We start from the raw sequence: 27195 nt of genomic DNA, 5'->3' as shown, positions 1-27195 counted from the left end.
AAATTTATTTGCCAAAGGCAATTTTTCCTTTCAGTTGGCTGTTGTTGAGTGTTAATTTTGGACCCTGTACAGCACTAGCCTATACCTCAGTCGTCCATCTGAGCCACTATCATGAAAGGTAGATGTCTGTTATGTAAATGTACGGGGCTTTTTGGCAGCGTCAGGGGGATTGTTTGATTTGGCTCAGTATTGCTTATTGTCTCTGGTGCGGTGTAGGAGGCGGCCTTAAGATTGTTCTTATCTGTGGCCAGCAGGGTGGAGAGCCACCATAATGGCGTCAGCATGAGTACCTGAATGTAGGGAGTGTGTGGCGCTCACGTGGATGTCTACATTCAAGCTACATCTGTGTGTAGGTGTAAGGCTACAATCCTCTTTTCTTTTTATAGGAAATATTAATTGGATTTTCTCCTGTCGATATCTGCACACCTGCATATGGGAGTGTATGCCAACAACAGTGGCTTAGAGGTCTTAATGAAATAAATCTGTTCACAGCAGGCCTGTTTTTCAGCTCTTGTTCTTTTATGTCTTAATGTAACCTTTACTTCGGTTTACACTAGTAATCAGGTATTAAGATTGCATGAGAAAGCGTTTGCATGCAGACGTTCACAAGCCCTTATATTGGTCTGGTCTGCGGAGGAATGTCATTCCCAGGCTGTTTTGCATTCCTTCCGTGTGCATTATGGGATTGTTGCTCCATCACTGCACAACGATGACCTCAGAGATGGCTGTGTGAATTATAATGGAGGCACGCAGGAACTATAAACAAAAATATCTATATTGGCAAGTTGCTTTTTCAGCACTCATTACTCAACTCTTTAGTGTCACACGATCCTTCAGTGTGAATACATGTGAATATACTGATCCATACATGTGAATATGCTGATTTGGTGCTCAAGAAACATTTCTTATTATTATCAACTGTATTTTTTGGGAAATTGAAACTGGGAAAAAAAGAAGCAAAAGAAATGAATGCATTTATTACACAATGACACGTTAAATTGATCAAAAGTTACAGTAAACACATTTATAATGGTACAAAATATTTATTTTTCAACTAAAGAAATATTTCTTGAGCTTTAAATCAGCATATAAGAATGATTTCTGAAGGATCATGTGACACTGAAGACTGGAGTAATGATGATGAAAATTAAGCTTTACAATCAGGGTAATAAATTACATTTTACAATATATTAAGATAGAAAACAGTTTGTTAAAATGTAATATTTCACAATATTATTGGTTTTTTTGTTGTTGTTGTTGTTTTTTTACTATTTTTGATCAAATAAATGTAGCCTTGCTGAGCATATTACATTTCAAACTTTTGACTGGTAGTCTGTGCATATGTTTATATTTATTATTAGCATTTATTGTAGATTATGCTGTCGTTTACTCTTGTCCGTGACAAATCAGGACAGATTAGCATTTACTCTACAAATGCACTGTGGTCACCTGCATTTAAGTGTCATCAGCTTGTGATCGGATCACAGATACGGATCTCAATGCCGTGTGTAAATGAGGTCATGCTGTCAACTGCACTCACAATTTTTCTCTATTTCAGGAGGGGTCAACAGAAACAGACTTATAGCATTCTAGGGAAGAGAGGAGGCAGACGGGTCAGAACTGACGAGAGAGGAGACCCTGCTACAGTCTGGAGGGCTTATCCTGGGCTGACTGGCAAACACGGGTGAGGACCCCCATGTAGCTTCTCCCCCTGTGTATGTGTGTGTGTCCTCTTTGTGTTTTCCTCCTTTGGTTCTCAGGCCTTGGGACCTCCCGCCCACAGACAAAGCTGTTGTCATGGCAATGCGTTAGGCAGTCGTGCGGCACAGAAATCTCAGAGCAGTCTTAACGGGAGGAGGGGAAACTGAGGTAGGGCATGGCAGAAGTGAGGGGAGCAGTCCATTAGTGAGGAGTGAAGCTAGACTAAATGAGGGATGGTGTTAAAGATAACAGAGGTTTTGTATCAGACAGAAGGCTCCGCTGAGGTCAGACTGAGAGGCAGAGTGAATCAAGAGTTCCCCAGAAACTCCAGTGATTTCATCTCAGCTATCACCACTTATGCTGTTACAACTTCTGTAATCAGCACTGCTTTATTTACTGACTCCAACAAGATGGGAGCTAAGATAATGTGTTTGGGCAGGCTGGACTTTGAAAAGTTATTAAATTGCCTTTAGCACTTTAGAAAATACAGAGATTCTAAAAAAAAATTGGCTAATAGGGTATTTACAACTGTGTGTCTACGATAACATAGTTGTGCATGTTAATTATCTCTCTGATATGAAAAAAAAAAAAATGCTTATGCTGTTACAACTTCTGTAATCAGCACTGCTTTGTTTACTGACTCCAACAAGATGGGAGCTAAGATAATACGTTTGGGCACGCTGGACTTTGAAAAGTTATTAAATTGCCTTTAGCACTCCCAAATTTAGCTTGCAGCTTTTCAGGCTCACATGAGGTGCGTGGGCCTTCAAGAAAATTGAAAACTAACCTTCAAGAACACTATTGTAATAAAAAAATTAAATAAAAAAATCATTTTAGAATAAGTCGTGGAAATGCTGGTTTTATTAAACTGTTATTCATTAACAAAACATACAATATTCATGTGGGTCACATAAGTATCCAGATATTCTTACCCATATAAGACCCTTACCTGTCAGGAGGTCAGATATATATTATTATTTTTATATTTCATCACAGCATGGGCTGGTTCTCATATTGTGTGCCCATAGTGGGAGTAGATAGAGAAGTGAGGAATGAGGAAAGTGGAATGGAGGAGGGGTAGATGAAGGGACAAAGGTTATCCATTATCCTCACTGTGCAGTCTTTTCTTCATCCTATGGGATGGGTTTTCCTGGAAGAAGTCTCCCATTTTACGTGGTATCACTGTCTCATGCATAATTCATCGGTAGAACATTGGTATCTAGTCAATTGCAAACACTTCAGTCCTAAATCCTTCTTCCATGGAAACTCTCGTTGCAAGAGCTTCTCATAGCATCTCTCTCAAATGCACGCCTCATCACCTGACTCACTGAGTGACTGAGCCGTGACTCAGGGCTGTTTGTTACTGAAAACTGTCTGAGAAGATGGAAGGAAAGGCTTGAGGGGTCAAGGGTCAGGGCCGCTCACATCTGCAAGGTCTTGTTGGGGGTTGAAAAAGCGAGTTGGGGTTTTCTGAAAAGTGTCAGCTGTCAGAAATGGGGATGATAAAGGGGCAGATAACACAGTGATCTGGCCTGTCTCAGACAGCTGACACAGCACTCACAACCACAAGGCCACTACAGTGGAGAAGAGGACCGTGTGGCAGTTTGTTTATCGCTCTGAGCCTTTAACGTGAGGACAGCTTGTTTGTTTCGTCATCGTATTGTGCAGTTTTTGACACAGCTCTTAAAATAACTGTACACTCATACTGGACTGAATGCTATAAATAGCACTGTAATTAATCAGCTGTGTTGAATGAGGGTACAGTAATAAGACAACTTTCTGTTGTGACCGCATAGAGGTTTTTGTGTTTTGTAAATGCATTGTGTTTTATTGGATAATCAAGTACTCCTAATCATAATTGTTTTGCTCATCATAGCTGTTTTGCTCATGGGACCCGTGTTTGTGTCTTGTCCCAAACCCATTCCCCCTTTCTCTTCCTCCACTTCCTGTCAAATCTCCATTGTCCGGAAAAACTAAATTAAATGACAAAACAACTAGATAGATAGATAGATAGATAGATAGATAGATAGATAGATAGATAGATAGATAGATAGATAGATAGATAGATAGATAGATAGATAGATAGATAGATAGATAGATAGATAGATAGATAGATTCATTGATTCATTGATTGATTTTTACAATTTCCAAAAAAAAAAAAAAAAAGTGGTGTCTGGGCTAAACTTGTCACCATGATGCTAATGCATTATTGGTATTTAGCAGAGCATTGTTACGCTGTTGCTAAGGTTGTTCTATAGCATGATGTTATGAGGTTTTTAAGTGCTTTTTTGGGTCACTGGTGTAAAGAGTGCCACTATGGCTACATGATTTGCGGGAAAGAATCTAACTGCACAAAAAGTTGTGTTTGCAATTTTTATAAGGGCTCCTAGTTTGTTTTGCAATTTTGTAGGAATGCACAATTTGGCAACAAAAAAAAGATTGCATATATTATTTTAAAACTTTTGTTGTTTTATTATAAATTATTATTATTATTATTATTATTATTATTGAATAAGAATTATTACCATTATTAAAAAAAATACTATTTCACTGTAAAAAGTATTTAACAAAAATATAAATGTTATTTTTTAGTACAGCTCTAAAATTACAATACAAATATTTCCTTAATTTCATAACGTTGATTCATTGAGCTTTTTTGGCATAAAACTGTTGTGAGCCCTTAAAGCTTCTCCTACTTCTTCTGTCAACAGGTTTAAATGCTTCTTATCATTACAAATCTAGAGAAATGGGTGGTGCACATTACATTCCAAAATGCATGCTATAAGTGACCCAAACTAAGAGCAGATATAGAGATGGAGTTTGTGTGAAGCCACATTAACTGCAACCTGCTCTAAGATACTAAAGACACTGTATTACGAGCTGTTCGCGAGTAAATGAGCAGTGCCGTGCTTCACTTTAAAATACACTGCACATATATTTATCTAATTAAATCACAGACTTTGTCATTTGATAATTGCACTAATCCATATTGCCATTTTGATTTTATTTCAATTAATCATTCAGCCATATGTGTCTAGTCTCTAGATATTACATCAGTCCCTACTTCTATGCAAGTGTATGGGATTTTTTTGTTTTGTTTTGTTTCATTGTATGCCAAAAGAAAATCATATTTCTGATCCCTTAGTAATAGAAGCTCTTTCCTCAAGCCACATGATTTGATGAATCATTCATGTCTGTAGCACAAACAGTTCTGAAAGAAATGATGAATTAGGTTTAATACTTAGTTTGTCCATAAAAATTTTGGCTGGTATTTTAAATGAATAGATAATGCATATTGTGAATGCTGTGAATACATGTTGAATTCATGTTGTGAATACAAATATTTTTAAATATACTTCAAATATCTTTGGTTGTGGAAGACTCCTCTAACCGCAGTTCCCTTTCTTCCAGGTGTGGCTCTCTGTCTGGAGCTACTGACCTCAGCCCTGCTGTCATGGCATCAGCCCTCACACCATGCAGAAAGCACCCCTCCTAACCCTCATTCCTCAAACACACTCACACCACACTTCACCACACACACGCACAGCCATGATGACCACCTCCCACATGAACGGATATGTGACCGAGTCAGACGGCGGTGGAGGCACTGACATGCACAGGGAGATGGCGGTGGACTGTCCCAGTGAGCTGGGTGCTCGCACACTGCCCGTCAGACGCAGCGCCCAGCTGGAAAGGATTCGCCAGCAGCAGGAGGACCGCAGGAGACGAGAAGAAGAGGGCCGCAACCGGCAGGAACTCGACCTTAACTCGTCCATGCGCCTCAAGAAACTTTCCCAGAATCCCAAGGTGGGCATCGATAACCCCACCTTTGAGCAAATGGAAGGTCCCGGTGGCTCCATAGGTGGTCTGCAGAGCCTCATCGCACCACCAGCTTTACTAGGTGGGTGTAATAAACTGCTAATAAGCATTTGTTTCCAAAGATTGCTACTATAAACCAACCCATGACATGCAGAGCAAGCAGCGGTATTGTTTGTGGGTTGAGCCGTGGCCTAGCATGGCCCTAAGTCATGGTGCCTATGTGGGTGATACAAGTTCGAATCTGGCTCGCAACATTTCCAGTTTTCAATCCCCTTTTTTCTCCTCATTGTTTCTGTCATCTGTCCATTAGGCTTTCTGCGATAGTTGGTGCTACCGGTTTTCAGCTGCAATACCGGTTACATCCACTGTGTATATCCACTGCGGCACCGCCCGTACCGTCGTTTCGATTTTAGTAATAAAAATCAATTAGTTCAGTTAGAGAACAGACACTACAATTAAAAAATGAACGCGTCTGCTCAATGCAGCGTGACCCGAACAAGAGTCACAGCACAGATAAGCAGCAGGAGTCAGATTTCATTATCAGCATGGTGTATGCCGTGCTTATTCGTTTTGTTAATGAACGTTCTAAGTTTAATATAAGCGAGTTTGTCATTGTACTGTTTTGTTGTTGTGTTTTTCATTATTATGAATAATAAAGAACCCACCATTCAAGTTATTGCTGCCCCCGAATTGCTGCTAATTCGAATTCATAATTGCCGCCATTCATAATGGTGCATGTCCTCTGGCGTGGAGCGGAGCGAGTGTTTTCAGTTCATTCACATGGAAGTTGAAGTTCACGTTCGTGCGTGAGTGTGAAGCTCAACTTCCATAGAAATTAACTGAAAATACTCGCTCCGCTCCACGCCAGTGGACATGCACCATAAGTGTTTTAAAAGCAAACTGATGAAGAGGGAAAAACTTCAATGTCCGCTCCCATCCCCCACCCTCCGGTGAGACCGGTATTACCGGTGTTGTCACACGTCAATTAACCAGTGGGAAAGTTTTCTCACCATCACATCCCTACTGTCCATTAGTGATAAGACTGACAAATCGGACAATAGCATTGTTGTTAATGTTAACTAAACCAATTAAAAATCATCAGTCATTTTCATTAATTGAAATAAAATAAAATATCAATATTAGATGAAAAACTTTATTGAAAATTAGAAATGCTAAAACCAAAACAAAGCTAAAACAAAATGAATTACTAAAAAAAATTTAAATTTAAACTAAAATCAAAATTGAAGGTGTAATAATAAAAGTTCATTCAAAATATTATTAAATAATAAATACTATAATAGTCTGTAAATAATACGAGAAACACCGAAAAAAAACTCATGACATTCAGACTTTTGATAAAAGTCAAACAGTGTCCAGGAAAGATAAGTCATCCATTGCCTTCCACAATCTCATCAAAAAAAGTGACAAAAAGCAAGTAACATTTATGGTAATGTGAGGTTGAATCTGAATCTGAGTTACTGAAGGGCCCTTGACTGCTAAAATCAGCATGCATGAGTGAAGTCATTCTCAGAGGAGGCAGAGAGCCGTGTTTCTGATGACTAAGAGTGTTCAAGAGCGAAAGAGCCACTGGACTTGAAACTAAATGAAGACAAAAGACCATTTATATGCCCCCATTATTTTAATATCCTTTTTAGCAGATTTTTCTATATCTGTTTGTCACCTTTCTTAGCTTTCCTCACAAGACAAGCTCATATTCCTTCTCTTTAGCTCCTCTCTGCATGAAGCCTCTCACTGGAGTTTCATTCTTTAGATTGGACAGACACACATGTTCAGCTCCTCCAGTGAATTCTTGGTTTTGAATAGATCTCCATTAGGGGAAGTCCAGCATGCATGGCAAGGAAGAACGAAATGAGTTTCTGTGCAAATGAGAGGGGCACTTGTAGTTGCTGCTGAAAGTCATGGCCGAGGGATGTGTGTGAGTGGAATTCCTCAGGGAGGTAGAAGAGGACCCTCAGAGGGGGAGGTTAATTAAAAAGCCTTTTATGAAACATTCTGACCCAGCCCGCTCTTGCTGTACTGCTTTTCTTCGGTTTTCCTTTTTGTTTGTGTTCCAGTTCATCTCTCTGCATTGTTTGTCACGCTCTCTCTATGCGTTTTTGGGACTTTCCAAAACTCTTTGTGGCACTAAATTGTCCGTAAAATACATCCCGTCGAGGAAAGGCAAAGGCATCACTTAAAATATTTGATTTGTCCACTAATACCTCTATTAGCCACCCACTTAGACATTACACACCACACAAAGAAAACACACCCACTTCTCACTCCTATTGTGTCTTGCCATTCTCTCATCATGGCATTAGACACTATAAAGGAGAATTACAGCATAGCTGCAACTCGGTTCGTCAAGGACAACACTAGAATAGCTGAATTACATCTGTGATTTACTCAAACGTTGTGCAGTGAGGGTGACGAACAGTAAAAATGCTCAATGGGGGAGTCTTTGTGAGAGGCCATGTCACCAGTTTTCCGGGTGAATGATTCAGAGGTATGTATTGTTGTTCCTGGGTCAAGTCACTGTTTCTTCTGTTTTTAATCGCAGGGTGTTTTCAAGTACATGAGTGATCCGTAAGCATACCTGAGACTGAATATATGGTTGGTTTTATACTTTCAGAGCTGGAGGACCTGTTGATGTCCCTCAAGCAGGTGCAGCATAGTTTAAATGACTCTCAGAGTCAAGAGGACGTGGAGCTGGTTCTACAGCTGGTCCAGAAGCCTGACTTCCAGAAAGCCTTCAACATTCACAACGCCGTGGCCCACAATATGAACCGGCCCAGCCCTCCCTACCCCCTGACGGATCACGCACAAAGCCTCGCACAAGAGGTGAGCGCCACTTTGTTACAGTCAAAGTGTTTGGATTAGCAGGAAACATGCATGAATTGTAAATGCGGATGCTGCAATCATTAGAAGTGCTCTGACACGTATGGCTTTAGAATATGCCTACTACTTATAAAAAGCACCCAGACAAACAAAAAATTTGAGGGTTTTTCCTCTCTGAAGGCCAAGAAGGATAGATGCTTGAAAACATAAAAGACAAGGCCTGCATCTGCTTCGTCAAATTACTCTTAGTTAAATCCTGCAGTCTGTGGACATAATGTCATAATTTGTGCAGAGAGCCACATGATTGTGACCACCTGGTGAAGGAGCTTTTGAAAAAGTGTTTGTGGATTAGTTGATTCATTATCGCAATTAGGGACCTCATGAAAAATAACCAAACCTATAACTCCTATAACTCAGTTATTGGACTCCTATAACTCAGTGTTCAAGACTGAGTGTTTAGGTCTTGTGTTTTGACTGAGATGAACAGGATGTAGATGGAGAATTACATTACCATTCAAAAATTGGGGGTCAGCAAGATTTTTTTTAAAGAAAGTAATACTTTTTTTATTATTATTATTGTTTTATATATGCTTTTAGTTGAAAACATTCAGAAGAACAGAACAAACAGGTCACTAGGGGTATCACACAATTATATTCATTCCTTTTGTATTGAAGGATCATCACAGTCATCAAAATGGTCAGATTCATCTCAGTATTATAATCATACAGTCACAAGCTGTCACTGCATTTCTGTATGCGTGTATGTTGTTGGTGTCAACAAGCGGTTAGTAAAGCGGATGGAACTTCACTAAAGTGATTACTTAACACACCCCACCCAGCTCTTTTCTCCAAAAAATAAAATGATTACACCATTCTCAGGCTCCTGGTTAACTGCCCCAGTTGTGCCATATTACCAAAATACCTGTAACCAGTGTACAAAAATTAAAACATGCACATTGGCAACTTTTGTTTTGTCTGTTCATTGGTATAATAAAGGTATAATCAAGTTGTGTCAATGGCATTTAATTAATCATAGGAAAATAACGTAATGACAGTATGATTGCCTGATGGCACCACGCATAATTCATAACCCTGATTAAAGGACTGTTCAGAAGATCTGACATTAATAGTTACCCAAATGATTGAGGATGTGCACAAATGAAGCTGATGTTTGGTAAAAAGGCTCTTTAGTTGGAATCACTGTTGTGGAAAGTGCTAATGAGAGCTTGATAAACTCATGGTTGTTGTTTTTGGTTCTCTCGGGACAATAACAGACAGAGAGCTGCTCTGTCCTTCATAGTCATTAAGACCCAGATCCACTGACCTGTGCTCTTCTCTCACAGTAATGCTCTCTCTCATGGGACAGAGGCAGTGTGGACTGTCTATTCAAATGTGGGCACATCTAATCCAGGGCTCATTTTCATCTCATCTTCTCATAAATACTGTGTTTCTCGAAGTTCTCCTAAAATATCCCTTAATACTTGTACGTTCTACATCCGAAAATTTTAACATGGTAGACTACAATGACTTTTGGCCCCGGTTTCTCTGAACCCATGATACAAAGCTGTACTGTGTTTACAAAAATCTAAAGAAAACCTGCTGAAATCAGGAGCCCTAATTTCTGGTACTTTGTTGTTAACAACATCATTGTAAAAGGTACTTTAAAGCATGATTAATGTAGTAGTTGTGTTATATTTATTTGATGATCCTCACAGGTCGAGGTCATGATGCACAACAGCTCACAGAAGGATGGACTTGAGCTGGGCACCCTGCTCACGACGCCTCACATGCAGGTCTGTCACCATCACATGTACTCACATCCCTCACATTCCCCCATGCATCCTCTATGCCAGTGGTTCTCAAACCTGTCCTGGAGTACCACCAGCCCCGCACATTTTGTATGTCTCCCTATATCTGACACACCCATTTCAGGTCGTGCAGTCTCTACTAATGTGCTCATGAGTTGAATCGGGTGTGATAGAGAAGGGAGACATACATACATAATGTGCAGGGCTGGTGGTACTCCAGGACAGGTTTGAGAACCACTGCTTTATGCTGCTGTGCAGATGCTCACAGCTGTAATCACAATCCCTGTCCGAGAGCATGAGCTCTTTGAACTATAACATGACATTAAGGTCAAGCTCATGTCTACTCTCCAGAACTCAGTGGCTTTCATCCTGAATATAACCCATCATCTCTGGCTCTCTCTATATCCTCCAGGCGCTTATGGTGGCCCACGACAGTGTGGCTGAGCAAGAGATGCAGCTGGAACCTCTTGTTCCTTCTGTCAATGCAAGTGAGACTCTCACCCAGTGGGGCGGGGAGACTGTCAAAATCGTGCGGATTGAGAAAGCTAAGGACGTCCCATTGGTGAGGACGTTCTTTCACTGCCTCTTCTCACCATATTATGCACTTCTTGACTTTGGACACATTTTGACTTAATGTGCACATGCGTATTTATACAGGGAGCGACAGTTAGAAACGATATGGACAGCGTGGTCATCAGCCGCATTGTGAAAGGAGGGGCGGCAGAACGCAGTGGCCTCCTGCACGAAGGAGACGAGGTCCTGGAGATCAACGGTGTGGAAATCCGTGGCAAAGACGTCAACGAGGTCTTCGATATCCTGGTAATTAATTTTAAAGAAAGATGGCAGGAAGAACAAAAATCCATAAAAGTCTGTTAGGTTTTTTATTATAAAACAAGTTCTAAAATCATTTTTTAAATATTACTTGAGTATCCAATTTTTTTTTTTTTTTGGTTACGGAACATTTTTGTTATACCCTTGCTTACAAAATAAAGGTTTTCTGAATGTTTTTGCTGTGTTCACAGGCGGACATGCATGGCGTTCTCAGTTTCGTTCTCATCCCCAGCGCGCAGATCAAACCACCTCCCATTAAAGAGACTGTGGTGAGGCCTTCAGTCAGAACTAAATTAATTGCTGCTTAAATGAAGCAGTGCAAAAACTAATCAGTGATGAAACCCATATCTCCATATTCACCCAGACGCATGTGAAGGCGCATTTTGACTACGACCCCTCAGATGACCCCTATGTGCCGTGCCGAGAGCTCGGCCTGTGCTTTCAGAAGGGAGACATCCTCCACATAATCAGCCAAGACGACCCCAACTGGTGGCAGGCCTACAGAGACGGGGACGAAGACAACCAGCCTCTTGCTGGCCTGGTCCCTGGTAACCTATATCACATACTATTCTGTGGATCCAAATCTGTGTTTAAATAATTCGACCTAGTTTTTTTACATTAACTTTAATACTTGCATGTCTTCTCATTTGATCGTCCAGGCAAAAGTTTCCAGCAGCAGAGAGAGGCAATGAAGCAAACCATAGAGGAGGATAAAGAGCCTGAGAAATCAGGTTAGGGTCGTAACACTCCTAAACGCATTCGTGCACAGCTCTTAATTCTCATTAACACTCATCTTCTGTTGTCAGGAAAACTTTGGTGTGCTAAAAAGAACAAGAAGAAGAGAAAGAAGATGCATTACAATGCTAACAAAAATGATGGTAAGTCTTTTCAGACAAATATTGGAATGAAAGTGTACGAGCTGAGGGGTCTCTAGACATGAAAAGCATGAAAGGTATTTTTTATCAGGTGCTCCTACATAATTCAGTATGTTGTTGGTACCCTCTCCAGTAGTTTGTTGTTGCTGTTCTGTCGCATCCTTTTCTTTTTTGACTGTGTAACAAACTCCAGAGTTTGCAGAAGTGCGATGTGCCCTAGCATACACATAAAAACCGAAGTATACTTTGGGCTTAATGTGTTTCCTCTCGCTTTGCAGATTTTGATAATGAGGAGATTCTCACATATGAAGAGATGGCACTATACCATCAGCCAGCCAATCGCAAACGGCCCATCGCTCTAATCGGCCCACCGAACTGTGGGCAGAATGAGCTCAGACAAAGACTCCTCTCCAGCGAGCCGGACAGGTTTGCTGGCGCTGTTCCTCGTAAGTGTCTGAAAACATTTTATTGTTTTTTTCTTCATTGTTGTTTATCAGCCTATTTTATTTTAATGTCCTGAACAAGAAACTCTCTTTGCCACAGACACTACACGAAGCCGCCGTGATATTGAGATGAATGGCCGCGACTACCACTTTGTGTCCCGTCAGGTTTTTGAGATGGACTCTGCAGCAGGGAAGTTCATAGAGTCTGGAGAGTTTGAAAAGAACCTCTACGGTACCAGCACAGACTCGGTCCGACAAGTCATCAACACGGGCAAAATCTGCCTACTGTGTGTACACACTCAGGTGAGATGGACCACTCAGAACACTTTAGAAACAGTGCAACAATGCCTGGTGATCTCCTAAAACCAGGTTGTGTTTAATTAATATTTGGAGCTAAACTCTGCTTGGAGATGGCCCTCCAGGAGCACCCTTTCCTAGTATTTAGCCATTTTTGCAAAGCAAGTACCACATGAATTTCCTTTAGAAATCTTGTTACTCACTATTTTCTTCTCTCTTTTTAGTCTTTAAAAGTGTTGCGCAGCTCGGACCTCAAGCCCTACATCATCTTCATTGCTCCTCCATCCCAGGAGCGATTGAGAGCCCTCCTAGCTAAAGACAACAAAAACCCAAAGGTAAACATCGACACAGAAGGATCAACTCTTAGAGACCATTCACACAGAATGTGTTCTAGCATTCCACCGTGCTGAATTTCTATTGTTGTTCTATGTAAACATGCGCTAGTCAAATGCTTTTGACCATTGTGCTCACGTCATCTTGAGACCTTGGCTGAGAAAAATGCTGCATACAAAGTCCTGACTACAAATCCACTCCCATACACTTGGTTTCACACTTTTGTTGTTGTTCTCTCTCGTTTTAGCCTGAGGAGCTGAGAGACATTATCGAGAAGGCCCGGGAGATGGAGCAGAACTACGGCCACCTGTTTGACGCCGCCATTGTTAACACTGACCTGGACAAGGCCTACCAGGAGCTGCTGCGTCTCATCAATAAACTAGACACTGAACCTCAGTGGGTCCCCTCATCCTGGCTGCGCTGAGATGAACCCCACTCACAGCGACCCCTCCACCGACGGATGTAAATGAAGAGCAGATAGAATCACACACTCTCTCGGGTTTCATAGAGTTGACTGAATACCGCTGTTTTTACACCCCAGGATTGGACACTAGATAAGGACACCACGCCCCCTCAGACCTGGACAGAAGCGTCTGTCTGCACTGCGCTGTCGGCAGGCTGGGGGAATGAGTTTTTATGTCATAATTTGTTTGATCATGGTGTGTTTTTGAGTCCCTTTAGCCACATTCCAGTGAGAGAGTTACCAGCACTTGGTGCAGCAGTAGAATTAGGGCTTCTATACTGCTTTTGATAACTATTTATGATTGTAAATATTCTATATGTATTTTTAAAGAAGTTTTTGGACAAATGTGGAGATGGGTTTGCATTGTGGGAAAGCAACTGTACTAAAAGTCACCGCTTTAAAAAGTCCATTGAGATATTCAGACTCCAGAACACTTTGGGCTCCCTGACATTATTAGTGGACAATGACATTTGTGCACTCTGTTTTCACCTCTTTTAACCTTTGATGTTCGATGTGACCAGAACTTCCAGCAGTGAGTTCAGTGCCCACTGTGTCTGAACAACTCTTTCAAGCTTACAAGACACCAAAAGGGATAACTCTTGAAGCGACTTGATGCCTTCTATCCCTGTGGCGCTGCCTCAATGTTCCTATGGCAAGCAACACTGTGATTATGACAGAGTTTAATAGTAAACTTCAGGTTTTTTGAGAGTTTGCCAGGCCACATCTGAACATAGCTGCAATATGTAAGCGGCTAAATTTAAGTCTATGCTCTCTGTCTCAGTATTCACATGCACTTCCAGCACTCAGAAGTGTAACCAGTATTGTAAACAGTATTTGACAGCAATACAATGAGGTTCACCATCTGAGCGTCAGCACGGCCTAGTCTTAGTCAATGCTTCTGCACAATTTAAAATGTTTCCTTTGTGATTTGTTTTTGATTGGATTTGAAGGTTCTGTGTTGTGTTTTACCCATTTCAACATGAGCTTGTGTTTTAACTTGTGGTGATGCTCTACATTATTAGGGTCTCATGAAACTTGTGAAGAACATGTCCTGGTCATATTTCACCCTAAATCAGAAAGAAAAACAGGCTTCCTTCTTTTTAAGAAAAGCATTAAGCATTAAAATCTTTTTAGGTTGTGATATTAACAATAATGCATTTTCCTCCAAATTCTCATGAAATATTTCTTGTACTGCCCTTAGTTTGCGCTTATAAAATCGTATGGTGTGTATTGTAATGGTCAAAGAATAATGAATAAAATGATCCGATTTTACGGTAATAAACATTGCTTAATTTTTGTGACAATAATATGGTTAAAAAATAGGCTCCATTTTCTTTATGCAAAATGTTTTTTTGGGGGGGGGGGGTGTAATCTCACCTGGATGAGTTTCATGAGATTCTCCCATTAGACTTGATCAAAAGTATGAAACATCAGCTCTGTGTTGAGGTGAGGTGTGTGTGTTGATGGAATGCTTGTGAATGCATGATTTTGGGGCGTGTGAGTTTAAATGCTGGAAATAGAGAACTCTTGATCTTGATGGACAGAAAGCGTGTGTGTGTGTGTGTATGATTGGTAACAACTATTTTAAAGGAAGGACTGTCAGTTATTGCAGGCAAGTATTATCTCTATAGCTGATTCAAGCACACACTGGAAGCAGCTTTACTGAGATTTGTTCTGCAGAACTGTTTTTTTTTTTTTTTTTTTTTTGAGATAATCAATGTGTATTTAGAAAACAACCTAAATATTTTTTTAATGTACAGAATAGCTCAGACACTAGGAAAACACACCATTGAGGTTTTTACTCTTGTGCACTACAGTTTGGTTTGTGTTCTGAGTGTGGACGAAGCCGGTAACCCGCTGTGTCTCATGTGATCTAGTTACATGCCAGTCAACTGGAAGTAGAATTAATGAATGTAAAAGAAGAATCACCTTTCCTTCTCAACTGTTTTTGTATGAATTATACAAGTGAATTAAAGCCCAGATTAATAGTGTTCGTCTCTTGTTGTTTATGGATGTGTGATGGTAGCTGTATTAGTGCATGAAGATTCAGTGCAAACATTTTATTTAAATTCAGAACATCAGCTTTCCAGTTAAGTAATAAAAAAAAAAAATTTTCAATCGAATGTGTTCTGCCTCAACCTGTTCATTCCTAGAGGAGAACAGTGTTGGAAAACAAACTATGAATTAAAATACCACGTAAAATATAGGACCTGATTTGGAGTTAAATAAATTTACAGTAACACTTTAGTTTATGGTCCAATCCTCACTATTAACTAGTTGCTTATTAGCATAAATTTTATTAGGATATTGGCTGTTTATTAGTACTTATAAAGCAAACATTAAGACCTTATTCTGCATGACCATATTACTCTACATTCCTAATCCTACCCAATACATAAACTTAACAACTACCTTACTTACTATTAATAAGCAGTAATTATTTTATTGAGGCAAATGTCATAGTTAATAGTGAGAATTGTACCCTAATCTAAATGTTTCGGACCCGTTCTCCTTATCCTGGGGGGGAATCAATTGTGAGTTTTCCGAGGTTCTATATTGTATTTCACATTTTTGTACTGTTCTGGCAAGATGATTTTCATTGGGCTATGTGCTTATTAGGCTACAGTAATGAGAATTATAAACTCAAAAGTAAAACATCCACATGCATTACAGGTTATGAGACTGGTGAGGAAATTGTGCTTAATTGTTAATAAAATAAATATTACTCAGTACTAGGCGTACAATTACACTGTAACAAGGACATCTTAAAATAAAGTATTTTTGAAAGAGAATTAATACATTTGTTCAGAAAGGATAACAATAAAGATGTTTACATATTTACAAAAAAAGATCTATTTCAAATCAATGCTGTTCTTTAGTACTTTTTATTCACCAAAGAATCCTCAATAGGCAATCACAGGTTTCACAAAAATATTAAGCAGCACAACTGTTTTCAACAGTGATAATCAGAAATGTTTCTTAAGCACCAAATCAGCATATTATAATAATTTCTGAATGATCATGTGACACTAGAGACACTAAAGTCATGATGCTGAAAATTCAGCTCTGTCATCACAGAAATAAAGAAGCCTCCATATTACTGTTATTGTAATAATATTTCAAAACTGTTTGGTTATTTTGATAAAAAAAACAAATCTGGCTTTGATAAGTAGCCAAATCAAAACAATGTGACCTGTGTATCACCCATAAACCACTCTCAATAAGTACCAAGATATTAATATTAAGTAACCATTGTGTGATGTCATGAATAGTTTCGTTATGAATAACAGGTGTTTACATAATGTAAATATTTACTGTGGGAAATGTAATGGAATTTTATAAAAAAATATTTTCTGAAGCGTTATCATCGAATCTTCCGGTCTGCAAGTGCGCCTCCGAATCACTGGATGGCGGTACAGAGCAACTTAACAAGCCGCGAACAAAAATAATGACTTCCTCTTCCGCCTGCTTTTCAACATGCTGATGAAATAGCGAGCAGAGACACCGCTTTTCCGTTTCTCTTACTTCTTATTTTGTATTTATGCACTTGGATTTTCATCATCAAATAAAGCACGTTGACTAAATTCCTGTACACATTCCTCCTGTATATCGGTAAGTGGTTGTTGTGGCAGAAAGTAGTGTGGTTTGTGCTAAATTGTTCTCATATCAGTTAACTGTTAGTCTGTCAGTTATATGTTATAGTTTACCGTATGTTTAAAATAATGGTGGGTTTTTGTGCCTCCGGTCTTCACACTTCACTTCCATATAACAAGCCGTTTAACTGAGAAGCTTTTCTCATTCTAGAAGTCTCAAAACCTAGTGAGATTTCTACATAGACAGCATTATTTCTCACATGAGACCCTTTCGCTCCTCCAGGTTCAAGATGCCAGGACTCAGCTGTAGATTCTACCAGCACAGGTTTCCAGAGGTGGAAGATGTGGTGATGGTCAATGTCAGGTCGATAGCAGAGATGGGGGCTTATGTGAGCCTGCTGGAGTACAACAACATCGAGGGAATGATCCTGCTCAGCGAGCTCTCCAGAAGACGAATCAGATCCATCAACAAACTCATCCGGATCGGACGCAATGAATGCGTGGTGGTCATTCGTGTGGATAAGGAGAAAGGTGGGACTGTGTTTGAAATGGAAGTTTCTTGCTTTTTTTTTCCCCATCCATTCTTCCATTTTTAACATGTGATATCCACATTTCCACAGGCTACATTGATTTATCCAAAAGAAGAGTGTCACCTGAAGAGGCCATTAAATGCGAAGACAAGTTCACAAAATCTAAAACCGTGAGTATGCCTTGCCTGTTTAATGGTGAATACGCTTCGATCACCTTGACCAGGTTTAAAGACTCTTAATATTTAGTAATATTGTCGATCTTGAACTGAATTGAGATGGATAATGACTAGGGGTGTAACGATACCCTCATGTCACGATTCGATACATATCACGATACAATAATATTGTGATACTCCAAGACATATGGTAAAGATTAACAAAACAATAGGCCACTTTTTATTGGTAACATGAGACATTTGGCATTATCAGGACCCACAAATATTCCCCCATTGCATTATTATACATTATATACTCACACAGCAATTTTTCTTTTGAGTTAACTATACACAATACAGATTGTTTCATTTTTCTATTGTGATATATTGTGACACGATATATTGTTACACCCCTAATAATGACAGTTTGAGCTGTTTTCTGCAGAGCTGCATTATAACTTCGTTTTATAACTGACTAATTTTGCAACATTGGCAATGTTATTGAACTGAATTGAATCAACACTGAATTGACTTGAGCTGCATAATAACTCTTGTCTTCTGTAGAGCTGCTTATATCTGAACTGAACTAGTTTCATTATTGATTAACTTTACATAAATATTGAACTGAATTGAATCAACACTGGCTTGAACTGAATGACGACACTATTGTCTTCTGTAATTCTATCTTGCAGCAGTTTTATATTTGTCTTATATTTGAAGTTTGCATCATTATTATCCTGTTTATTATTGTGAAGCTGTATTGAAACAATCTGTATTGTATAAAGCGCTACATAATCAAAGGCGGCTTACCTTGTCCAGCTGCTCACTTGAGAAAGTGGTTTCATAGATGCTGTGTGTATGTTTGTTATAGGTTTACAGCATTTTGAGGCACGTAGCTGAAGTCCTCGAGTACACCAAAGATGAGCAGCTCGAGAGTCTGTACCAGCGAACTGCTTGGGTGTTCGATGAGAAGTACAAGCGGCCTGGATACGGAGCCTATGACATCTTTAAGCAGGCTGTGTCGTAAGTATGCATTCATCTATCAACCACTGGCTATGAAACGACCTTGTTTCTGTAAAGATGTTTTTTAACTTCACAACGTCTGTATAAAGATGTGGTTTATTTTTCTGTGTAGGGACCCATCCATTTTAGATTGTCTGGAATTGACGGAGGAGGAAAGGGCCGTCCTGATTGACAACATCAACAGACGACTCACTCCGCAGGCTGTCAAAATAAGAGCGGACATTGAGGTGGCCTGCTATGGCTATGAGGGCATAGATGCAGTGAAAGAAGCTTTGAGGGCTGGACTGACGTGTTCAACAGAGTGCATGCCAATCAAGGTAAAAACTGATATATTCATTTATTAAAAAATGCTTTCAAAATGCAATTCATACATACAGAGACTTGAATACACCATGTTATTGATGAACATGTTTTTAATTTCTAAATTTATGTAGATATTTTTAGGGTGGTGTGTAACAAAAAAAAGGAAAAATGGCTCATTAAAAGAATACAAAATCTTAAGTAGTTTGGCAAAATATTTTATTATTAAAGACACACAGGTCTTTAAAAATCAAGTAAAAAGTACATATTTCCCTACATCTTAGACATGAGATTTTTAAATGCAAACTTTTTTTCTTTTTTTTTCTTTCTTTTTTTTAACCAAGTGAACACCTAGTAATCCAGACTTGCTCACTATTACATTGCTTTTGTTGCAGATCAACTTGATTGCCCCTCCGCGTTATGTTATGACCACAACCACACTGGAGCGCACAGAGGGCCTTTCTGTGCTCAATCAAGCCATGGCTGTCATTAAAGAGAAGATCGAAGAGAAGAGAGGCGTCTTCAACATTCAGATGGAGGTGAGAAACTCTACGGGTCATGATTTCTCATTATTCTGACACAGAGACTTTGCTAACTGAAGATATAGTTCAGTATGCTGCTGTAAGTCTTGCTTTCTTGAATGTAGCTTTTGACCTATTTCAATATCCCCACAGCCAAAAGTCGTAACGGACACAGATGAGACAGAACTGGCTCGACAGTTAGAGCGGCTGGAGAGAGAGAATGCCGAGGTGGACGGAGACGATGATGCAGAGGAGATGGAGGCCAAGACCGATGACTAGCTTGAAGATAGACAATAAACTAGCATTTCCAATATCATTCAGGAGACTTGAGTTACAGTGAATTGTTTATCGCACCAAAAGGACTGAAAAGGCGTTGATGGAAAGCACTGCTTCCATGATAACTAGCAGATTAAGGGTGAATTTTATGTTCCACTTGTAGAAGGCAGTGGAAGTGGATTATTTTCATGGACATTTGCTTATCTTATGAGTTGTTGCAGGAATTCCTTCCGTGAACACTATAGTTTTGCTTTGGATGTATTAATATAGATACTATTTCAACATTGTGGTTGTTTTAAGTGACCTTTCTGTCGCCAGCCTTATTCAAGAAAGATGCTGTTTGTGATCTCTGTAATTCTTGACAAAATATAGACAACCAACCAGTTTACTTCTCTTTATCAGAGCCCTCTGTTGTGGATGCAGAACTAATAAAAACAAGCATTTTCTTTTTCCCAAAGCGTTTGTCCTGTTATTTTGCTACATGTAATATGAACATTAGATATCTTACAAAGGATAACTGTCCTGACTAAATTTGTTTTAGACCTGTCAGAATGTTTTTTGAGGGAAATTGCATATATACGTCACTTGCTTGTGTGTGTCTCTTCATTTGGGTAAATAGAGAAAAGTTGCTCCGGCTACTTTGATGTGTGTGAGTGGAATAGGTTAGTTGTCACAGCAAGTGAGAAAGGTCGAACCTTCTGGGAATTACTTTTTAAAACAATGCCGAACAGAGGAGAGTCTGCTGGCAGGAGAACGTGACAGAGCTCGTTACAAAACAAGAATCAACAGTGGCTTTTCGGAGATGGCAAAAACTGGGGAATTTGAAATGTGATGACAATAATAAATATACCAAGAAATGTCAAATACATTTTTTTAAATTAGTATTTATACTTTTATTTCCTTATGTATAATTGAATTTTTTTCCCACATTTATATTTTTTTCCTTTATTTATGCGTTTATGTATTTCCACTTATATTTATTTTCACATATTTATGTATATACTGTATGTCTACATTTATTTATTCCAACATTTATTTGTTTCTACATTTATTTCTATGGGGACTTTGTCATTGTGAAGCAGAAACATAGAAAAGAAGTCATGAACACTCGTACGTACCACAGTGCTGACTGTGACACTGATCACAGTCTTGTTGTGTCATCCATATACATTGAACCAAAGCATTTCCACTGTCATGTGAAACAGTCCCAAATGGTAGACATTCAAAACAAAGCTTCCAAATCTCAGAGAAAGATACTGCAGCAGGCTTGAAGAAAAGTTGCAGAGCATTCCTGACACCCCAAACCCTGATACTAACTGGGAAACCATAAGAAATGTGATCTATGACACCACTCTACAAACTTTTAGGAAGAAAAGAGGACCCTGATTCGTACAATGCCTTGAGGAAAAGCGGCAAGCTCAAATCAAGACCCACAGGACAAGCAACAGTCTTATATCGTGCTGTCAAATCTGCTGCACAAGCAACCGTTTGAAAATGTGCCCAAACATACTGGGATACGCTATGTTCTAATATTGAAATTGCAAGAAATTCTGGAAATATCAAAGCGATGTATAAGGCCATCAAAACTCCAACAGGACCTACCACCCAGACCTGTGGTGGGCTGGAAAGATGGTACCATCATTGAAGACAAATCAGAAAAGCTTACACGTTGGATAGAGCACTACAGTGAGTTATACAGCTCAAAAAGCATCATCTGTTATGAACCTTTAGCTAACCTTCAAGGCTGTCCACTTCAAAATTGCTTAGATGCAGAACCAGATCTAGATGAGGTAATTGCCATAGTACAAGGACTGGGCTGAGGTAAAACTGCTGGGGCTGATGCAATACCAGGTGAGCTTCTCCAACCTGGAATTGAACCCCAAGCCCGCCATCTCCATCAACTCATTTTAAAGTGCTGGAGCTCTTAAGCATGTTCCCCAAGATTTCAAGGATGCAAAGATGCACACTCTACAAGAACAAAGGGGACCGTGGAGATTGTGATAATTACCGTGGCAAAGCCCTGGCCCGCATGTTTTTGACTCGCCTTCAACAGCTAGCTGAAGTCATATATCTTGAGTCTCAATGTGGCTTTCGGCCCAACCGCTCCACAACAGACATGATATTTGCTGTGAGACAAATATAAGAAAAATCAAGAGAACAGAATCAACCGCTCTACCTTGCTTTTGTAGATCTAACCAAAGCTTTTGACTTAGTCAACAGAGAAGCTCTTTTTATGGTTCTGCAAAAGGCTGGCTGTCCTCCAACCCTTCTATAACTCATCAAATCTTTTCATAATGGAATGAAAGGCCGAATTCAATTTAATGGTGACCTATCAGATGAATTCCCTATAAATCGAGGTGTGAAACAAAGCTGTGTCCTTGCTCCAACCCTCTTCTGCATTTATTTCACTCATGTATTAAAGGAACACGCCGACTTTTTTGAACTTTAGCTTATTCACCGTATCCCCCAGAGTTAGATAAGTCCATATCTTATGGACGCCCATATCACGCCCTTTTCATCTCCGTGTGTGCCGTAACTCTGTCTGACACACCCACCGCTAGCCTAGCTTAGCACAAAGACTGGAGGTCAACGGCTCCAGCTAGCATACTGCTCCCAATTAGAGACAAAATAACGACAACATTTTCCTATTTACATGTTGTGATTTGTATAGTCAAAGCGTGTACAAATAACAAAGACACAGCACTCTTCTAACCGTATACATACTGGGAACTATATTCTCAGAAGGCGAAGCACTGTAAGCTAAAGTCCCAAAAGTCGGCATGTTCATTTAAAGACTGCCTTTGAAAAGTTGGATAATCACACCCGACTAGGGATGATGGAAATTTCTTCAGTCTATCCCGTTTCAGAGCAAGAACTAAAACACAAGAGTTTGTCATCAGAGAATGCTGCATTATGCACATCTTCACCAGAGCAGCTGCAAACTCTTCTTGACTGTTTCTCAAGATCATGTGATGCTTTTGGGCTCTCAATCGGCTTCAAAAAAAACTGTGACTGTCACAAGCTCTGGCAAAATGCTTTGCTTTCAGTTAAATAATATAGCACTTGATGATGTGGGAAAGTTCACTTATCTTGGATCTACCATGACCCGTAATACCACCCTAGACCCTAGAACTGTTCAAAGTGACCAGAGAAAAGTAGCGATTCTTTTTGAAAAAGTAATGATTCACTTTTGAAAAAGTAGCGATTCATTTTACAAAAAGTATCGATTCACTTTTGAAAAAGTAGCGATCCTTTTTTAAATCTTTTTTGAATTCTTTTTTTGAGAAAAAGTGGCGATTCTTTTTTTTTAAAGTAGAGATTCTTTTTGAAAAAGTAGCGATTCACTTGAAGCTTCTGCTAAATGATTAAATGTAAACGTAAGGATAACCATGTTCGTCCGCAGTCACGCAGAGCCGAAGCACAACCAATGTTCTTCCGCAGAATGCAGAGTTTTGTTTTTTTAACCACTATAGGGCCAAATATTACACAGAAGCCAGTAACATTGATGTAACCATGGTAAAAAGGCATAATTTTCACCCATGGGTAATATGGGATTTCGTGCAGGCAATAATAGAAAATGTAGCATACGTTTTTATTTTTTTTATTTTTTTTTAATCCAGAAAGTTATTTTAATTTCTTTTAATTTTCTATCAAATAGTGAAAATGGTGAAACATCTATCATGGATGGGGCATACTTTATCTCATTTATTTTTAACATTAAATAACGCTGTTAAAAATCACAATCATATTTCCTCTGGCAATTTTTGTGTTTTATTTAGGCTACAAGGTTGATATACAGTTTGCAGGAAGGACCAGTTTGCATTATGCCTGGTGTGTCACTGTCATACTGGTTTATTTTACTGTTTAATACCCCACTGCAGAGAAAAGTGGCAAGTTGCAACAAAAACCTAGTGGAAACAGCATTTTTCCTTACACCTGTGATGTTGAGGGTCATCACAGTAAATGTCACGCTCAGACTCACGATGTGTAGCTCCAGCCGAAAGATGGCGCTGTTGTATCACATTTTAGTCTGTAAGAAGGCTAAACCTGGATAGTAAGAAAGCTTACCTGTATAGTTATACAGTCAAAATAAGGGCGTTTTAATTTTTCTTCAACGATATTAAACAGACATTTGGCTTGTGTTTTTAAATGACAAAAAAAAGTGTGACAAGACAAGGTGCCACCATCAAACATGTCTGTTTCTGAAGGAAAGAGCAGCTCTGCACATGTATGATCCAACATGTATTTCATAAACTCAGGTCAGCCTGAATGTTTTATTTTTATTTTAAGATGCAAATATAAACCTCTGAGCATTTGTAAGGGGCAAAATTGCAGATCTGTGTAGTTGTAGTTTTATGTTTATTTAAAGCTGTTTTAGTAGCCTACCTTTGCCATAATTTCCACTCGAGAGCCCTGACTCTGTACACTGTATTGGTGCGGGTGTACACAAGTTTGTCTGGCTAAATGAGAGAGGAGCTTGTTTTGTGCCCACATGAGAATACTTATTGGAACCTGCACTCCAATCACTCAGCTACCATTCAGCTAAATGTATTTTATGCTTCTTTTAGTGTAGTCATTAATTTAATGTGCTCCGACCTTTTCGTACAAGTGTGCGGTATATTTTTAGCTGCTTTATGTGTGGTAGCGTGCTTAGTGTTTTTCTTTGCCCTTTTGGAAGCATGTTGAATCATTTTAATTAATTATGTATTTTATTATATAATTTTGTATTGTGTTTTTATTTACATTTAAGTATAAAGGGGATGTTAAGGTTTTTAAGATCATTAGAAACATAAATTCAGTCAAATGTGTCCAAACTTCTGCATATTTCATCTGATGTTAGGGTTCATGTACATTAGGAATCTGGACTGATGATTGTGATTTATAGTAACCCTTAGGTGGTTTTCATCTGGCCTAATGACTAACTGCTAATGCTAATGGACTCTAAACTAACACCTATGAATTTCTATCATCTATGGAGTGGTATTATGTGATGTGGATAAAAAAAGAAATGTTTCTTGAGAACCAAATCAGCATATCAGAAGGATTTCTGAAGGATCGTGTGACATTGAAGACTGGATCAGCTTTGCTATCACAGGAATGAATCTCGAAATAGAAAACATTTTAAATTGTAATAATATTTTACTATATTATTGTAGTTACATTTATTTTATTTTTTTTACAGTAGTATATTTGAGGAGTGTTGCAGATGATCTCATATTTTGTGTGTCATGTGCTATGCTCTAATAGGACATTAAAGAGAAACTTTATTTGGAGGCTGAACTCCAAAAGTTTATACTCAAAGTTCTCTCGCATTTGAATTCAAAAATGTGCAGTCACTGAGATTTTCACATCTTATTTGTAAAGAAGGAAAATATGGCTATTTAGCGATGTCTGTTTGAAATAAACTTGAGAGATTGTTCCGAACTCTTAATTTTGAAACTCTACATGCGTCGCACCTGTTCATTTAATTGTAAGAAATCAATCTCTTGTTGCAAAATCGAGTTAGCTCCCCATCACTGCACACTCAGTCAGGTTAACATGATTAACTGCTAATGAGGGGTTATTTCTGTCACTGCTGCGTCAAAGGCTGCGTAAAGTGTGTGTGAGAGAAAAAGAGCACCTGTAATTAAGAGCCAATTGCTTATAATCTTGGAAAAATAATCCCTTCATTATCACCTTTAATATTAATTAGCCATTGGGTTTGCTCCCTTCTGTAAGATTATCAGTTCTTATGATAAAAGATTGTTTTAGGTCATCTATTTTTTTAATGTGGATTCTGTCTCATTCAGGGTTCATTGATTTTTATCATTTAATTTTTTTTTTTTTTATCATTAATTTTTTTTATGGATTAGAAAAACATAAAGCATAAATATGTCACCCACAACACTAAGTAATGTTCCCTGTTTATGGGATGTTTGCAGTGCACGAATCTACCAAGTGAGGGAACCAAAGTATCAGTAACTACGGAAAACCATGGGATTTGCTTAACCTATACTGTTATTGCCTCTACACCTGAAACTCAACAAAACAATACACACATGTAACAGCTATACATCGCACAAATTAATATACTTGCTGAGATAAAAGTTTAAAAAAGAAGCTCTAAGATGTGTCTTCAAGCAGTTTCAGATGGCCTTTGGCTGCAAAATGGGCTCAAAAAGTTCTTTATATCAAATTTTTATGTAAAAAAATATTAAATAAATAACATTATAAGAAAAGAAAGATTCTAGCCTTCCCTGTCAGATGATTTCTCTGAAAAAAACTAAATCTTCCTAATATTTCAGTTTTTTTATTAATGTTATAGTACTGTAATATTTTATTTTATATTTATTATCTTAATATTTGACATTGTAAATAAACAACTAAATTATTTCAATTCATAATAAATATCGCTATTACATTTTGACATGTTCCCAGAATCAACAGATCAATTCCACTCTTTTGCTTTTAACTTGTTTAAAATTTTTGCAGTGTCTGACTTTCTGTTTGTAACAAGAGCCTAATCTGTTTAATATGGTGTAATAATTATCTAATAAGCTATACATCATGCTGTTTTAAGTATTTCACTGTATGATGAATTGAAAGAAGAGCTAAACTATTTTTTCTATGGTAATTATTTACTGAAAAACAATGATTGGGGGATTTTATTCATTTCTGCAGTTGTCCTTTATTGTGAAATGTATCTAAAAAGTACAGAGCCCTGCAAGACGTGTAAAAAAACAAACAAAAAAACCAAGATCGTTGTCACGAATTAAGAATTTGTTGCTCTGTTTGCTTAAACCATGGCCCAGCAGAGGTGTAAAGAGTGCCAGAAAACCATACTTGAGTAAAAGTGTGAAAATGACTCCATTACAAGTTAAAAGTCACCATTTTCAATAACACTTGTGTGTAAAAGTCATAGAGAATCTGATTTTAAGAGTACTTATATTTTACTTGTACTGAATGTAGGCTCATAGATGCAATACTCCTCAACACCTAAGAGACATGACAGTGAAAAATAGGAAACAGTTAATAAATCAAGTTGCAATAAATCAAGGTCGACACAACAGCCTCTTAAACGTCTACAAACACTGACGTCTCTAGTGCTCAAAAAGGCCATAAGTGAACCAATATTCTTCAAAAAGTTTTCTTCAATATAATGGAAAAAATAAAATAATGTTAAGTAAAATGAAATAGTCAAAGTCAACTTGCACTGGATGTGTTGGTTTCTGCCTCAACACCGGCTACAGTCATGACCTCATCTCATAAATCAAACACCTGTGATTCAGCAACTACCTGATAATGTACTCACATTCATGTAAAGTAGCTTTGTTGGCAGGACCTTAACTGTTTGGTTAAGGACAAAACACACAAGATACAGTATCTTCAGTGCCCTGTACATGGTAATAT

The 27195-nt window shown here is 38.6% G+C and overlaps 2 protein-coding genes across 2 annotated transcripts in view; both read left to right on the top strand.

Annotated features, from left to right (window-relative positions):
- Positions 1-15399, top strand: part of pals1a (protein associated with LIN7 1, MAGUK p55 family member a) — a 30942-nt gene extending 15543 nt beyond the window's left edge. The window contains exons 2-15 of the mRNA XM_082143247.1: positions 1559-1684; positions 5113-5602; positions 8153-8361; positions 10074-10151; positions 10579-10728; positions 10824-10985; positions 11189-11266; positions 11362-11545; positions 11657-11728; positions 11804-11875; positions 12151-12318; positions 12416-12618; positions 12837-12947; positions 13193-15399. Of these exons, the coding sequence (XP_081999373.1) occupies positions 5176-5602; positions 8153-8361; positions 10074-10151; positions 10579-10728; positions 10824-10985; positions 11189-11266; positions 11362-11545; positions 11657-11728; positions 11804-11875; positions 12151-12318; positions 12416-12618; positions 12837-12947; positions 13193-13369 (2091 nt within the window). The 5' untranslated portion in view covers positions 1559-1684; positions 5113-5175 and the 3' untranslated portion in view covers positions 13370-15399. The remainder of the gene's footprint in view (positions 1-1558; positions 1685-5112; positions 5603-8152; positions 8362-10073; positions 10152-10578; positions 10729-10823; positions 10986-11188; positions 11267-11361; positions 11546-11656; positions 11729-11803; positions 11876-12150; positions 12319-12415; positions 12619-12836; positions 12948-13192) is intronic.
- A 1463-nt stretch (positions 15400-16862) lies between these two features.
- eif2s1a (eukaryotic translation initiation factor 2, subunit 1 alpha a) lies at positions 16863-20257 on the top strand. Its single transcript, XM_082142901.1, has 7 exons — positions 16863-17020; positions 17285-17532; positions 17622-17701; positions 18558-18709; positions 18822-19026; positions 19405-19548; positions 19684-20257. The coding sequence occupies exons 2-7, from the start codon at positions 17292-17294 to the stop codon at positions 19807-19809; spliced, it is 948 nt and encodes a 315-aa protein (XP_081999027.1). The 5' UTR covers positions 16863-17020; positions 17285-17291; the 3' UTR covers positions 19810-20257.
- Positions 20258-27195: the final 6938 nt, after the last annotated feature.

The sequence above is a fragment of the Leuciscus leuciscus genome (assembly GCF_965113295.1).
Source record: "Leuciscus leuciscus genome assembly, chromosome: 17".
Taxonomy (NCBI): Eukaryota; Metazoa; Chordata; class Actinopteri; order Cypriniformes; family Leuciscidae; genus Leuciscus; species Leuciscus leuciscus.
This window is presented reverse-complemented; position numbering and strand designations above follow the sequence as displayed.

What these genes read in the sequence shown, in the direction of transcription:
- eif2s1a (XM_082142901.1), top strand. Translation starts at nt 17,292, where the DNA reads ATGCCAGGACTCAGCTGTAGATTCTACCAGCACAGGTTTCCAGAGGTG. An exon ending in AGTTCACAAAATCTAAAACC is followed by an intron (nt 17,702 to 18,557) that starts GTGAGTATGCCT and finishes TGTTTGTTATAG; the next exon opens with GTTTACAGCATTTTGAGGCA. An exon ending in TCTTCAACATTCAGATGGAG is followed by an intron (nt 19,549 to 19,683) that starts GTGAGAAACTCT and finishes ATATCCCCACAG; the next exon opens with CCAAAAGTCGTAACGGACAC.